Source organism: Sapajus apella, unplaced genomic scaffold (genome assembly GCF_009761245.1).
Source record: "Sapajus apella isolate SASKATOON/1434 unplaced genomic scaffold, GSC_monkey_1.0 scaffold1, whole genome shotgun sequence".
NCBI lineage: Eukaryota > Metazoa > Chordata > Mammalia > Primates > Cebidae > Sapajus > Sapajus apella.
Window position 1 is genome coordinate 9,388,791 of NW_022436941.1, and position 16,730 is coordinate 9,405,520.

Below are 16,730 nucleotides of genomic sequence, written 5' to 3' on the forward strand. Positions count from 1 at the left end.
TCTGGTTTCCTGTAAGATGAGAAAAAGACCATCTAGGCTGAGGCAGGCAGATCACCTGAGGTCAGGAGTTCAAGACTAACCTGGCCAAAATGGTGAAACTCATCTCTATTAAAAAATACAAAAAAGGCTGGACGTGGTGGCTCACGCCTGTAATCCCAGCACTTTGGGAGGCCAACGTGGTCAGATCACCTGAGGTCAGGGGTTCGAGACCAGCCTGGCCAACATGGAGAAACACTGTCTCTAGTAAAAAATGCAAAATTAGCCAGGCGTGCTGGCGGATGCCTATAATCCTAGCTACTCAGGAGGCTGAGACAGAATGGCTTGAACCCAGGAGGCAGAGGTTGCAGTGAGCCGAGATCACGCCATTGCATTCCAGCGTGGGCAACAAGAGCAAAACTCCATCTCAAAAAATACCAAAAAAGTTAGCCAGGTTTAGTGGCACACGCCTGTAGTCCCAGCTACTCAGGAGGCTGAGGCAGGAGAATCACTTGAACCCAGGAGGCAGAGGTTGCAGTGAACTGAGATCATGCCATTGCACCCCAACTTGGGCAACAAGAGTAAAACTCCATCTCAGTAAAAGAAAAAGGACCATCTATTTTAGGAGCCACTTACATAGTTTAAATGAAATCATGTTTATAAAGTCTGATGTTTGGTAAGTGTTTAGTGAATGGGAATGCCTCTTTTCTTTCTCTCCTGCCACTTCAGGACACCGTAGCTCCATTACTCGCTCTTTTCATCCTCACGTAGCTGAGACTGGTTAGATTTTTTTCATTTCAGATTTTACTGAAGCTTAATAAAAATGAAACAGGAGATATAAACAGCATATATAATAGGTATATTTATAAAACACAGATTTTGATCCTGTTGTAGCTCATATATAATTTTGTGCTGCACACAGACCTGTGTCGTTGCTTTCCTTGTCTGTATGGTCCTATCCAAAGTACCCCTTATCAGATCTTGAGGTGTAGGATAAGCCACAGTGCCTCCAGTCAGACAAATAGTCTGAATGAACAGTATCCATATGCTCCTAATGCTCTTTCAGGAACACCTTGCCCCTCAGAGACTGCTCAGAGGTCCATCCTGTTATAGATGACTAACTAGCAGGATCTGATTTGGCATTTTATGCCCAAATGTGACTTCTGGGAAGAGGTATTAGGGACAGAAATTCCTCCATTGCTCTTATTCCCCACAGAAAACCTGCACTCAGCCCTCGAACGGAGAAGTCTTTTTTCCATTGTCTTTTATTGTGTAGCTAACAATTGAACACCATATTTATAGATTTGTGAGCATCTCGTAGTAATGTTTAGAATTCTAAGAAGCCGGAAGAAATTATTTTCTTCAGAATTGTTTCAACTTGTTCTTGCATTTGTACTATCAAAACCCCAACCAAATATGATCCTTCTATTTCTGTAGATAGGTTTTTGCCAGTAATCTAAGATTGAACAAATCTGTCATTACACTCAGAATAAATTATTAGAATCTGTACCTGGTTCTTACTAAACTTTGAGATTAGTTCTATACATATACCTAGTGAATGTACTATTTGTATGCTCTATTTGGTTTTTACTAAGCTTTTTCTTAGTAAAATCTACCTTACAATTCTAGACCTATGTAGTTACTTTACAGAAATAATTCTGGTTACCTGATATTTTTGTCATATTTTTCCTTATGATTTTACCAGCTTGGCTTCCTTTCAACAGTTTTTTGTTTTTGTTTTTATCACCAGCTTGTTCTGACGAAGTTAATCTTTCTCCTGCATTCTGTCTTGCAATAATTTGTGTGTATATGCTATATTTAAGTTTCCATGTGTTAAAAAATATGTTGCTAGATTTCAATTTTTCAGATATTATCAAGATGTTAGAATTTTAAAATAATGAAATATTATGTAAACAAGGCTAATTTTGATTGATCATGTCAGGGTTTTTGCATCTCTCCCTCCAGTTGGCAATATCGTATCTGATCACAGCAGCAAGATCAGTGGCCAGAGCTGCTCCGGAATAGGTGGGGCTTACTTGCAAAAGAAAATCCTTCAGATTACCAGGAGCACAGCCAAAAGAACAGACAGTACTGAGAAGGCCACTGAGGAGAATAGAGACAGGACAAGTTGTGAGAACACAACCAGAAAAAGAACGGCATCCCCGTTTAGAAGACTTAGGGAAAGAATGCTTTCAAGGGAGAGACTAGTCGACAGCAAAAAAGATGACACAGATCACAATCAAGCTACAGAAAGCTGTGAGAAAGTGAAGGATGTTGGAAGCAACATCAAAGATGAGAAAGGGAGTGCCATCTTCAATTCAAATAGCGAAGGCAACAGTAACACTTTAAACTGTTTCTATACACGATTCAAGTCTAAAAGGAGGAAGACACTCTGATGAAATGAAGTTTCTTATTTAATTTTAGTGTTTAGTTTGTTTTCAGTTATTAATGTATAATTAAACCATTTGTCAAAGCTTAGGCAGACAACTTAGTAAGATATTATTTATAAACATTTTTAAATGCTTCATTTGTACATATGTTATTTTACTAATGTATTGAGTTAGTAAACTTTATACCCTTGTTTTCTGTAGTTGAACTTTATTTTCTACTGTTAGCTGGATCTGTGAGTGAAATAGGTAGAGGAGGCTTTTTTATCCTCTACTTTTTACATGCCTTTGATTGGGGCAGAGGGGACTAGTCTAACATAGCAATTTCAGAATCATCTAGGAAACTTGTTTAAAAATGCAATTACTGGCGGGGCATGGTGGCTCATGCCTGTAATCCCAGCACTTTGAGAGGCCGAGGTGGGCGGATCACAAGGTCAAGAGATCAAGACTATCCTGGCCAAAATGGTGAAACCCCGTCTCTACTAAAAAAAAAAAAAATACAAAAATTAGCAGAGCATGGTGGCGCATGCCTGTAGTCCCAGCTACTCGGGAGTCTGAGGCAAGAGAATCACTTGAACCCGGGGGGCAGAGGCTGTGGTGAGTGGAGATTGCGCCACTGTACTCTAGCCTGGCAACAGAGCAAGACTCCATCTCAAAAAAAAAACAAAAAAACGCAATTTCTGTGTCCCACCCCAGACTTCATAAACTTGAATTGCCAGAAATGGGATCTGGAATGTTTAATTGGCTTGCCAGGTGGTTCTTAGTATTATTATATTTGAGAAATACTGATCAAACACACATAAAAATGAAATTATTTTTAAAACAATGAAGCAAGAATATTTTATAGAGCAATGATTTTTTTTTTTCCTTCGGAGGAAGAAGGTATTTATTTATTTTTTTTTTAATTTACTTACTACATCCGCTTTCTTGGTCCTCTTGAAAATTGACCATGGATACTGACAAATAGCAGTGATCCCAAGTTCAGAGATAGAGAAGTCAGAAGACTGGCTTGTCTTGTCTTATCCTGTTCCTGGCCATATAATCCAAAAATAAATCACACATTTTCTGGGCCTTTTTCTCTTTGAAATAGTTAATGAAATGACTTAATAAAATTACTGTGCAGCAAATTTTTCCTTAAATGACTTGAGTTATATGTAAATACCTCTAAGATCCTTAAACAGAGAAGGACTTTGAAACTAAGGATGTTGTCATCCTCTTTCTGCATGAAGATGAGGCCCTGAGAATTCCAATACCATACCTAAAGCCTGTGATTCTTCCTAATGACATTTCTAGGGATTGGTCCAAAGGTCACATGTCTACTAAAACCCTACTCTCCTCTGAGCAAGAAAATACTTTTTACTTCTTAGAGACCCTCCTCTTGTTGGAATTACTAGGGCATTTTCTTTTTATTTCTAAATAAAAATTTGATTTTTTCCAATTATCAAAATAGATTATTATGTACGTTAGCCATTCTGTTTGCAGATTTGTTTTTGGGTCCTTCACCTCACTGCATCCCTACCTCTTCATTCCAAAGAATACAGAACACCTCTCTAGTTGTCTGCTGTGCAGAAAATCATAGAACATGTAGATGCTGTTTTTTTCTGTAACACATTATTAAAAATGTATCCACTCAGCTGTTTAATATTCTGCAAAGGTGATGAAGAAAAAGGAAACTAAGTATGGCATTAAGTTTAAACCTAAAACAATTTAAAAAACGGAAACAGGCTGAGCTCAGTGGCTCACACGTGTAATCCCAGCACTTTGGGAGGCTGAGGCAGGAGGATCGCTTGCTAGCCTGGGCAACATGAGACCTCATTTCTGCAAAACGTTTAAATATGAACTGGGTGTGGTGGTGCAAACCTGTAGTCCCAGCTACTCAGGGCTGAGGCAAGAGGATCACTTGAGCCCAGGAGTTCAAAGCTGCAGTGAGCTATGATCATGCTACCGCACTGTAGCCTAGGTGACAGAGCAGGACCCTGTATCTAAAAAATAAAAATAATCTAAAACAGTGACTCTCAACTCAAGACAAGACTTCTTAGGTGGCATATGCAGAATTTCTGGGGTAAGTATATATAGTTTGATAAAGCAAAAATGTAGTTCTTTCCCTTGAATCTTGGACTCCCACCTCTATCCTTACTTCAAGATGGTATATTAGATTCAGATCAGGTCATGAAATGATCATATTAATTAATCAAAGGAAGAAACCCTAAAGACATCTACTTTCTAAATATTTGTAGTTCTTAATTTGTTAAATGATTGTAGCTGTGGGAGAGCCTGAGATAGATATACCTTTAAACTAGTTTTCTTAGTAATACTAGACTTTGTCTTTTTCTTGAATGCAGAGTTGGATTGGTGTGGTATGGATAGGTAGATTAATGGATATGTAGGGGAATGTGTGGAGAAAATTGGTACCATTAGATCTACGTAGATGGAAACTAAAATTCCTTCTACTTTGTCTTCTGTTATTTTTGTTTTTGTTTCTTTTCATCCTTTCCGCTACCACCTCCACTATTTGTTCCCTTTTTTTTTTTGTAGTTTGATCAGTGCTCTTTTCTCATTCAGGTTACACACTTACTCCATCAGCTAAGTCTGACAACTTGTCTGACTCCAGCCATAGTGAGATTTCTTCACGGTCCAGCATCGTGAGCAATTGTTCTGTTGACTCCATGCCTGCAGCTCTACAGGATGAACGGTGTTCCTCTCAGGCCCTGGTAATCCCTGAATCCACTGGGGCATTGGAAAAGACAGAGCACCCTTCAGGGATAGGAGATCATAGTCAACATGGCCCTGGGTAAGCATCGTTGTCTGTATTTATAACACAAAACCCAAGCCAAGTGGCCACTGCAAGCAGTGCTTCCCAACTTGACCTTGAACTTCCCGTGGAGTAATTGCAGAGTTATCCATAAAAGAATATGTGGGCCAAGCACATATTCTCTGTTCTGAATATGTAAATAAGCACTGTTTTGAAAGACTTATGGGTGTTCATTTTTAAAGTGTTACTAAATTCAAATAACTTTTTATCATTATGTATCTTCCCAATGAATAAGAACTCGAAGTGCAGCTGCTGTTCACATAGGCGAGATAATTTTTGAAATTCTGGCTGTTAAGTTATAAGTTATCAAAAAGGTTGTGTATTAGAAAGTGCCTCCAGTGCTGTGTACATTGTAGACAAGTTGGGAGAGTAGGACTAGCCCTTGATCCCTGTTCTCTGAAAGTGTAATTTGGGGAGTAAGAATAATCGCTTAGCAAAAGTTAATTCTTTAAAAAATGTTAATTCTAAATTTCTATTTAGAATCAAACAACATGGAAATCTTTGAGAAAGATTATTCTAATAAATATTGTGAAATCTAGTCTACTTTAATATGAAAAATTTAAGATAAAGTATTACCACATTTATAAAGGTTAAACTATGATCTCTACACCAGAGGTCAGCACATGTTTTCTATAAAAGTTAAAGAGTAAGCATTTTAGACTTAACAGGCCATAAGGCCTCTGTCACAACTATTCTGCTATTACACCGGAACAGCCATAGACAATACATAAACAAATGGCATGACTGTGTCCCACTAAAACTTTATTTACAAAAACGAGCAAAGAGACCACCAGATTTGGCCCTGGCCTGCCGTTTGCTAGCCCCAAGGTTTTACAAACTTCTTTTGTGAAGGGCCAGGTAGTAAATATTTTCACCTTCACAGGCTGCATATGGTCTCTGTCACAAATTTTTCCTTTGCTTTAACCTTTAAAAAGGTTTAAAACAAAACAAAACAAAACTATTCTTTGCTCCAGACCATACAAAAACAGGCTGTTGACTAAACTTGGCCCATGAGCTTTAGTTTAGGGACCCCTGCTATAAATGATTCATTTCATAGGTAATTGGGAAGTTGCTGTTTACTTGTCACTGTACTGGGCTAACCTCAGAGGTACATTGAAAAATAAAATATGATTCTCCAAGTTGGCAACTCGTAATTCTATATGCATGGACAGTAGTCTAATATTGTAATGACAAGAATGAATATGTATGCTTAATGTTATTCATTTTAAATCTCATCTTTGCATTTTCATTTAAAATCAGTTCAAGAAAAATACTTGCCAGGCATACCTGTAGTCCATCCCTGCTACTAGGGAGGCTGAAGCAGGAGGATCGCTTGAGCCCTGGAGTTAAAGACTACAGTGCACCATGATCATGCCTGTAAATAGCCACTGCCATCCAGTCTGGGCAACAGAGTGATACCCTGTCTTAAAAATAATAATTAAAATTTTTAGATTTAAAAAGAAAAATGCTAAGGAAACTTTGCTAAGCATTTCAGTTTCTTCACTGTATCTTCCTGAGTGTTAACTAAATACTTGAAGAGATTTAATGATGAATGATGATAATATAATTTTCTTTACAAGGTTATTTTGGCATGAACACTTGTAGTAAATGTTCTACAGTTTCTCATAGGCAGTAATAACTTAGAAAGAAGAAAGTTTTTCCAGCAAGCCTGTAAACTCTGATTGTACATTATCTCCAATTTTAGGTGGATACTCTTGAAGCCATCTCTAATCAAGTGTTTAGCTGTCTCATCATCTGTGAGCAATGAAGAGATTTCTCACGAGCATATCATTATAGAAGCAGCTGACAGTGGTCGTGGAAGTTGGACTTCATGTTCAAGCAGCTCCCATGACAACTTCCAAAGCCTTCCAAACCCAAAAAGCTGGGATTTTTTGAACTCTTACAGACATACCCATTTGGATGACCCCATTGCTGAAGTTGAACCCACTGACTGTGAGCCCTATTCCTGTCCTAAAAGCTGCTCTAGAACTTGTGGGCAGTGTAAAGGAAGCCTAGAAACAAATCAGTTGAGAAAGAGTTGGGCCTCCTCCACTTCTTTGTCTGACACGTATGAACCAAACTATGGGACAGTTAAACGGAGAGTATTGGAGAGCACCCGAGCTGAGTCATCTGAAGGCTTAGACCCCAGGGATGCCACTGACACAGTTTACAAAACTGTCACATCAAGTACAGACAAGGGCTTGATTGGTAAGTTGTGTTTTTGTTGTCTTTGGCATTTAGAGATTAAGTAGTCAAAAAATGGCTTTGGGATATCCTAGCCCTGGATTTTATCACAAAAATTAATTCTCTCACTAACAATCTTTCTTTCCTCCCTTCACAAATAAATTCTTTCCCAAAAATTCATGGTTTCTCAAAGACTTTGCAGCAGATATTCAAGCTATTAAAATGAAAAGTCTGATGTGAAGGTATTTAATTAGAGGGACAAGTTTGTCCTTTGTTTTTAAGATCTTTTTGGTTTCATTGAGGAATATCGCATCAATATGCAGTAGTAATAAAGGGATTATTCTCTTTATCACCTCATAAATTGTTTGGACCACAATGACTATGCATACGTGGTAGAAACATTGAATCTGCTGTTGATTTTAGGTAGTAAAGGTGAGAGAAACATGATAAAGAAGTCCAGAACATTTTTTAGTATACCCTCTGGTGTACATCATCAGTATGCCAACTCCTGTTTGTGAATCCATTTGAAGCTTTCTTAATAAACTCTTTTTTTAGTATTTGGCCATCAAATACTTTTTAAAAATTTCTTTCCTGAATTGTATAAATACCTGGATATAAAACTCCTGCTTTTCTACTTATATGGAATTACTGTAGTTTGAATTAATATCATATTCAACTCTTGAATTTATAGAATAGTCATGGTGTCACATTTAATTGCAAAAAAAATGTGAAGGTGAAATGTGCTCATTTTATAGTTTTTGTCAAATTTTATTTTAGGTTGAGTTTTTAGCTCATTCATTTTTTCCGAGTTTTGTCTTTGTTTTGTTTTGTTTTGTTTTGTTTTGTTTTGTGAGTTGAGACATAGTCTTGCTCTGTCTCCCAGACTGGAGTGCAGTGGCATAATCTCATGAGGCACTGTGCACAGATCAAGGTTTTTTATTAAAGCCTTTTGGGTAACCATTTCTTGAACATACGTGTATACAGAGATATAAAAATGTTTTTCTTGTCCATTTACGAATATAGTTTTTCTAATCATTAGTGAGTATGGGTAAATCATTTACATTCTTTTTCTTGTTATTAGCAACCTCCTCACCTCCATCACCTCACCCATCCCATCCTTAAATGGGAATGGAAATCTTTTCTGACCTTGATAGTACATGCAAATTTTACTGGTAAAATTCTAGAAAATTCAATATGGATAAACCAGATTCTCGAATGGTAAAGTTAATATTCGAATTATTTTATATCTTTTTAAGTGTATTCTGCTTGTATACAGACTGTTTTTGTGTTTTAAAAGTCACTTGCATAATCAAGATACTCAGAGCCATTTTCCCTGTGGGTCTTATGAGCCAGTCTTAATTTCTTGGAACTTCATCTTTAACCTGTTTATGATGCTTTTTGAAGCTTTGCCTTAGTCTCAGGGCTTACAAATTTAAGTAAGAGGATTTAGTCATTATTTTTAATGTCCGCTAAAAATCAGAGTAATTTAAGTTAAATTTTCAAAAATTGTTTTTTTCTTCTCAACTTAATTACAAAGCAGAAGTTAGAAGTAAAGTTTTTTTGTTTTTGTTCTTGTTTTTGAGACAGAGTCTCACTCTGTCACCCAAGCTGGAGTGCAGTGGCGTGACCCGTCAGCCTCCTGAGTAGCTGGAATTAGGCGCCCACCACCATGCCCAGCTAATTTTTGTATTTTTAGTAGAGACAAGGCTTCAAACATGTTGGCCAGGCTTGTCTCAAACTTCTGTCCTCAGGTGATCCACCCACTTCAGCCTCCAAAGTGCTGGGATTACAGGTTTGAGCCACCCGCCCCTGGCCAGAAATAAAGTTCTTGAAGGAATTAGTTCCTCCATACCAGCAAAGTTAAAGTTTAAATACTAGGACTGAGAACTAGTCTGCCCAGGAGTGCCAGAAAACTGGTTCATGTCTCAGGAAGAAGGTAAAATAGCCCTTAAACATATGGCCCAAACATCATTTTTAAGTAAACTCTCCCGGTTTACAGAGAATAGATGTTTAGGGTGAACTTTGAAATGTTTCTGACATCTTTAGGGCTGGGTATGACTTCAGGAGTTGTCCTGCCCTTCTGTGATATGGGGCTGAACTGCAGAAGGAAGCTTGTCATCAGTGTCATCTACTTCAACTCTCTCGTCCTATTTAATATTTACAGGATTTAATATAATTGTTTATATATTTTAAAAATAAGTTTATTCAGCTTTTGGAAAATGTTTTTAATCTGCCATCATTCAAGTTTATTCATCTGTCTGTTTTTAAGTTCTATTTTGTCATTGTAATAAGTTTATGGGATTTTTTCATTTCATATCTTTTTCATTAACAATTTCATTGCTTATTTTTCATGCCAGTGTACTGTGTCACCTCACCCAAGAAGGATGATAGGTATAGGGAGCCACCTCCCACTCCTCCAGGATATTTGGGGATTTCTTTAGCGGACCTAAAGGAAGGACCCCACCCACACCTAAAACCTCCAGATTATAGTGTGGCAGTGCAGAGGTCAAAGATGATGCATAACAGCCTCTCTAGACTGCCGCCAGCTTCTCTCAGTAGCAACCTCGCGGCCTGTGTTCCATCGAAGATTGTAACTCAGCCTCAGAGGCATAATTTGCAGCCATGCCATCCTAAACTAGCAGATGTGACTGATGCAGATAGCGAAGCAGATGGTATGTTGACAAGCTCTCTTAATGGCTCATAAATGAATTGCTGAACACATTAAATGGTCTTTACTCTGGTATTTTATGGTAATTCGTAATTGTTTCTTTAAATGCCTTAGAAATCTCTGTTAAAAAGTAAGAAGTAAGAAAAAGTAAGATGTTCAGGCTGGACACAGTGGCTCCTAGCACTTTGGGAGGCCAAGGAGGGCGAATCATGGGAGGTCAGGCGTTCAAGACCAGCCTGACCAACATGGAGAAACCGCATCTCTACTAAAAATAATACAGAATTAGCTGGGCATGGTAGCAAATACCTGTAATCCCAGCTACCCTGGAGGCTGAGGCAGGAGAATTGCTTGAGCCCTGGAGTCAGAGGTTGCGGTGAGCCAGGATCACACCATTGCACCCTAGCCTGGGCAACAAGAGTGAAACTGTCTTTAAAAAAATGTTTCTAAATATGATAGTGTAGGGAGAGTGTTTTTGTTTTGTTTTGTTTTTCAAGACAGGGTCTCGCTTGGTTGCCCAGGCTAGGGTACAGTGGCACAATCATGGTTCATTGCAGCCTCAAACTCCTGGGCTCAGGCAGTCCTCCCAGCTCATCCTCCCAGGTAGCTGGGACTACAGGTGCATACCTCCATGCCTGGCTCATTGTTAAATTTTTCCTTTGTAGTGACAGGGTCTTACTATATTGACCAGGCTGGTTTTGAACTCCTGGCCTGAAGCAATCTTCCCACCCCACCTCCCAAAGTGCTGGAATTACAGATGTGAGCCACCACACCCAACCAATCGTGTGAGGTTTTTTTTTATTTGTTCAGACAGGGTCTTACTGTGTCACCCAAGCTGGAGTGCAGTGGCTTGATCATGGCTCACTGCAGCCTCAACTTCCTGGTCTCAGGAAATTCTCCCTCCTCAGCCCTCTAAGTAGCTGGGACTAATAGGCACATGTCATCACACTTGGCTGATTTTTTCTATTTGAGACAGCATTTAACCATGTTGCATAGGCTGCTGCTCTTGAACTTCTGGGCTCAAGCAGTCTGCCAGCCTCAGTCTCCCACAAAGCTGGGGTTACAGGTGTGAGCCACTATACCCAGCACTTATGGTGTTTTTTTTTTTTTTTTAAATGAAAAGGGCAAGCTGCTTATTTCTGTGTGCCTGGTACCCCATGGCTCACATGTAATATTCTTATCTTTGATAAAACAGTGGCTCAATCTAATGGGATAATTTTGAGAAAAAGCAGTTAACATTGATGGAATTGTTTTACATTAATGCATGGAAACTTGAAACTGTATTTTAAATGCCAAATTATCCAAAATGATGCTGTTGATACAGTTCCTTTTATTAGCAAAGCTCTTGACTTTGTATGTGAGCCAATAGTTTGAGAAATTATTGTTTTATTGAAAATAAATGAAATTGTATGCTTTTAAACAAGAGCAATAAAGTGACTAAAAACTATAACAGTTTATTTTCAACCTTCAATGTGATCAGAAATCATAGGTATTATAATAAAATCTGGGCCTTGATGCAGTGTTTGAGAGGATTTCTTTGTTGACATTGATTTTCTAAACAGATAACTAGATTGTAGTTGATGTCATTAATATGCTGATCTGCCAGTTAATTATATTTTTATTATTTTCAGAAAATGAACAAGTTTCAGCAGTCTAGCCTTCAGATGACCTACTTGAAAACCACTGAAAGTCATTGAGGAGTGGGCAGAACCACTTAATGATTCTGCAGGCCATTGCTAACAAACAATTCACTGCTACAACTAGTCCAATGGTTTTATTCCCTCTACGCCAAGCAATGAAATACCCTGAGTTATGCTTCCTTTCACTTAATTTCTGCAGATGAATAGTTTCCTGAGCTATGGATGCTGTGCCTGGATACCAGTCTCCAATTTGCATGCCAGAACTGCCTTGGGACCACAGTTACAGAAAAAATTTAAACTCAGAGAGATCCTTGTGTACATTGCTGTAGACTTTTCTTTAACAAGTTATTTTAAAGATAGTGGCATTATTATTTCCAAGCCATAGCTTGGGCTGAAGGACAAATTGAAAGTGTCTGCCAATACCAAGGATATTCTTGTATATTTGAAAAATAACTTATTATTTGAATTGTTGTGGTTTTGTTTGTATTTGAGAGTTCTTGTTAGCTGAAGTTCATGTGTGAGGTCATAAAACTGTCTCTGGTCTGACCAAACAGAAGTCATCTTTACAGAGGTGATATGCTTGATCTACATAGAGACATGACTTGATCTGTAGAACCAATGCAATGTATGTCTCAGTTTGAGAGAAATAGGAAGCCCTTTGCAGTTGAGGTGTTAGGAACCTGCTGGTCATGGTGTGAAAGGCCAAATGAAGCTGCCATGGGGTTTCTTGTCAGTCATTTGGGAAAGGGGAGGGAGTAGTTTGGGGAGGAGGGTGGGAACCCTGAATTCCAAAGAATGAAATTTTGGTGTTAAATTACATGTATACAAATTATTTCCTAAGTGAAAGTTATGCTGCATCAAATTGTAACTAAAAGTATAGATCCAATAAATAGAGAATGGGTTCTAGAGAGTTCTAGTCTATAGAAACCCAAAACTAAAATCTCTCCTAACACAAGTACGGAATACTTTTTTAAAAGAAATTTTTATCATAGGTGTTGTAATCATGAAGGTAAATTTGACTTTATGCAGTGTTCTGCAGCTTGCCACCCCCACATCTCACAGCACCAGATTGTGTCTGACCTTACATACCCTGCAGTACAATTTTGTGGGAGAAAGAGGAGCTGGAGTTATAGAAATGATTGTCTCTTGGTTCTCAGTTTTTAGCCCTTGAGAGGACATACTTTTCCAGCCTCATGGGCATGGCACTCTTAATTAAAATTTCAGTGACTGTTTACTGAATGAGGTAGATTTTTCACATTTTTGCAAATTAAATATAATGTTTTCTACATATTGTTTAATTTTTTCAGTTTTATTAGTGTAAAGACAAGTGGAATTTTAATAAACTTCTGTAACTACCAAAAGAAAAAAAAAGCCAAAGCCATTAACATGCACTACCCAGATCAACTTGGAGCCAAAATGGGTTTACCTTGAATGGCTGTCCATATGTGTCCACATAAGATTTAGTTGGTTTGTGACCTCCTTTGTAGAAATTTGTTGTCTTTCCCTAGCTGTCTTCACTCTATCTTCCTGCCTGTCCCCCTTCATTTTGAAATCGCAAATCAGTTTTAAGTGGTAAATGGTGGTAGTTCATTTTTCCCATCAAAATGATTTATATTTATTTTAGGAATAATAGCATGTCTGAAAAATTCCTGTGGTAAAGAAACATTAATCTGAAACTTAAGCCTTAGAAATTAATCCCAGGTGTGCTAGAATGAGGCCTGGTGGTTCCATAGCTTTCTAGATACTTTGAAATGGGAAATAACTTAAACCAAAAATCCCTAGTTTGAAAGTTACACTCAAGTGACTTGGCCTATAAACAGTGGTCTTCTGATTATAAATGTTTTCCTTCACTAATATACATAATTTTGTTTTCATGGCCACAGAAAAACAAAGTGAAACATATTTTTACTAAACCCCCTTTTCTAAATCAAGTTCAGATGTCTACTCGCCATTTTATATTCATTTCTCCAGAAAAATATGCTGCTTTCATAATGTGTTTATTTAGCACGTCTTTCAAAACGAATGGAAGCCTTACCTGTCTTTGTCCTTAATAGTGTAAATATCTTGCACAGAGAGTTGAGGCCTATGGTTTTGGACTTGCACCTTATAGCTGCCTTTCGTTTTATCTATCTAACTTTAACTGTGAGTGTTCAGATCAGCTGATCACATTGATCAGGAGCCAAAGCCAGATGCTTTGTAGTTTGTTATGTATGTATTCCTTAAAAATCATGAGGTTTTGATTTTTATATTTTAACTAAGAGTACATTCCTGCCTTCTCTTACTTTGTCATATGACTAGAACAAGTTCAGAAGCCTTAACTTGCATTTACTCCAATTCCAGATCTCCATTTGTTTTTGTTTTATAAATTTATAATTTTAATGAAGAGATTAGTGCCCTCTATTCCCACTACAACTATAAATCTGCCAAGACTATTGAAGCAGTTAACCCTCAGTGCAAACTTTTGCCAAATAGTAGGTTTCAACAAAATCTCTTCATGGTGAAAGTTTTTTGAGAATTAGTAAATCTAGTACCTGATTCCATAAAATTTTATTACAGTAAATAATTCTCATTTACTCCAAATGATTACTTTCAATATGATCTTTGAGGAGAAAAAGCCTTTAATGAATTTTCTTGAGGGTGATAAGTAACATCATTGCCATCTACATCACCTCCTTGAGAATCTCTCCCAGGCTGATAATGTGATGGTAATCATGGGTGTTTCTAAGAACAAATCTAATTTTTATAAAATGTTCTTTCCTCTACAAAAAAGGGAGGGGGAGAAAAACCTTTCTTAAAACAATGATTATTTTGATACAATTTTAAGTTTCTAAAAAAGGTGATGTTAAAGTATATGTATTCCTTCAGCATTACCTTAAAGACTAGAAAAACAGGATAAATCTTACAGAAAAGTGTCACAGTGCATTTTCAAATTTCAACTTGAATCCTGGTTCATGTTTCACTTTTGTTGTTTATTTTTAAGGCTTCTTTAGTTTTGATACACAGAATGCAGTTGAACTTGATCTTTTAAAATTGAGACATATAAGCTAATCAGCAAAAGACAAAAACAAAACTGCACAGTTGTAATAATCAGATAGCAATTATACTGCACAATTCATTGATTGTATGCTATAACAAGCAATGTTTGTCTTCTATTTTTTGATACCTCTTACACTTACGTCTTTTAGAAAGACAGTGCCTCTGTATGCTTTTTGTATTTTTACCGAGTGTAAATATTTGTTATATTTTTGGTTAAGAGAATGTAAAAGTACCATTTATTATTATCATATCTACTAATACATTGATGGAATCAATAAAGAATCTACATTAATCTTCTCTGTACTTGATTATAAATATATGGAACAGATGAAATAATTACACCTTAGTCATTCAAGAGTACCAGTCTGGGACCTATATTGGTGTGAAGGCCGTATTTTTTTAAGTATCCAGAACAATTGGAGTGGTCCATTTATTGTTGATGATGTCAAACCTGTGAAACACCATAGCTATTGTTTAGGTTTTAAAAATTGTGTTTGATGACACACCAAATAATAGTGGCTTAAATTCAGTTGGGGCGTTTGTGTTACTGTTGTTTGTTTGTTTGTTTTCTTCTCCTAATAGAATAGTCTACAGGTAAACTCTCCCGGGCTGATATTGTAACTCCTCCATGATGCTTTCAAGGATGGGGGAGGTGGAGGGCATGAAAAGGAAAGGCTTAGGGGAAAAGGTACAAATATGTGTCTTTCTACACAAAAAGAACAGTACAGCATTTCCAGAAGCTCCATTTGCATGTTTCTACTTACATCCCACTAGTTAGACCTGTGTTGCATGACTGGTGGCTGCAAGGGTGCCTTGGAAATGATCTATTTTACTGAGCAATTGATGTTCCTCACAAATGTAGGATTCTTTTCAGTGAAGAAGGAAAAGAATCAATTTCAAATAGGCAGCTAGCTGGGTCTACCAAAGCATGCCTATTGCCCCCCCTTTGGGGCAATATATGTAAATACAGTCACTTCCTTTATGAGATTAGATCCCAGGACCCTGAAAAAGAAGAAGGAAATTCTGCTTTAGCTCCTCTTTATAAAATCGCCTCTTAGTTTTCCCTTGGTACCCAGAGAATGTAACTCCCATTATAGCTAAGACTTTTACCTTCTTTCAGTTCACCCACTCTACACACACCAGGTTTTCCCAGGCCATTCTGCCCCCCAACCATTTCTCCAGTCTCACTAGTGTATTTCTTTACTTAGAAAATAGATTTCTCGGCCGTGCGTGGTGGCTCATGCCTGTAATCCTGGCACTTTGGGAGGCTAGGTGGGTGGATCACCTGAGGTCAGGAGTTTAAGACCAGCCTGGCCAACATGGTGAAACCCTGTCTCTACTAAAAATACCAAAATTAGCCAGACAGTGGTGAGCACCTGTACCCGGGAGGCGGAGGTTGCGGCAAGCCAAGACTGCACCATTGCACTCCAGCCTGGGCAACCAGAGCGAAACTGTCTCAAAAAGGAAAATAGCACTGGTGAAATTAAATTTTTTTAAAAAATAAAAAGTAAATACATTAAGTACAGTACATTGAAAAATGGCTACCCAAAAATATCAAACCCTAATCCCTGGAGAACTTGTAAATATTACTTTATTTGGGAAAAGGGTCTCTGCAGATGTAATTAAGCATTTAGAGATGAGATTATATTATGAATGGGTCCTAAATGCCATCACAAGTGCCCTTGTAAAAGAGAGACTAAGGAAGATGGGAAGACAACCTGAAGATGGCAGAGAGTTGTAGCCACAAGTCAAGTAATGTTGACAGCTATCAGGACCTAGAATAGACAAGGGATTCTCCCAAAGCCTCCAGAAGAAATGGTGCCATGCCAACACCTTGGTTTTGGAATTCTGGCCTCCAAAATTGTGAGATGATGAATTTCTGTTACCTTAGCCACCCAATTTGTTGTAATCTGTTACAGCAACTCTAGGAAACAAATGCAAGTTACTATCTATGTCTGATGTCGGAGACCCAGTCCCTGCAGTTGCGGATGTGGTTGTCCAGAAATATACTTCCTTAATCCTTACTGCTC

General features: G+C 37.8%; 1 protein-coding gene across 13 annotated transcripts in view; it reads left to right on the forward strand.

Moving 5' to 3' along the window:
- Window positions 1–15,229, forward strand: part of RAPGEF6 (Rap guanine nucleotide exchange factor 6) — a 234,567-nt gene extending 219,338 nt beyond the window's left edge. For 7 of the 13 annotated variants that reach the window (XM_032299185.1, XM_032241306.1, XM_032300644.1 and 4 more), the window contains 4 exons: window positions 4,926–5,154; window positions 6,881–7,383; window positions 9,717–10,031; window positions 11,656–15,229. In XM_032299185.1, the coding sequence (XP_032155076.1) occupies window positions 4,926–5,154; window positions 6,881–7,383; window positions 9,717–10,031; window positions 11,656–11,681 (1,073 nt within the window). In that variant the 3' untranslated portion in view covers window positions 11,682–15,229. Of the gene's footprint in view, window positions 1–1,941; window positions 2,492–4,925; window positions 5,155–6,880; window positions 7,384–9,716; window positions 10,032–11,655 lie in introns of those variants that run through there. The other 6 variants (XM_032239879.1, XM_032299892.1, XM_032242699.1 and 3 more) reach the window with 4 other exon arrangements.
- The last annotated feature ends 1,501 nt before the right edge of the window (window positions 15,230–16,730 follow it).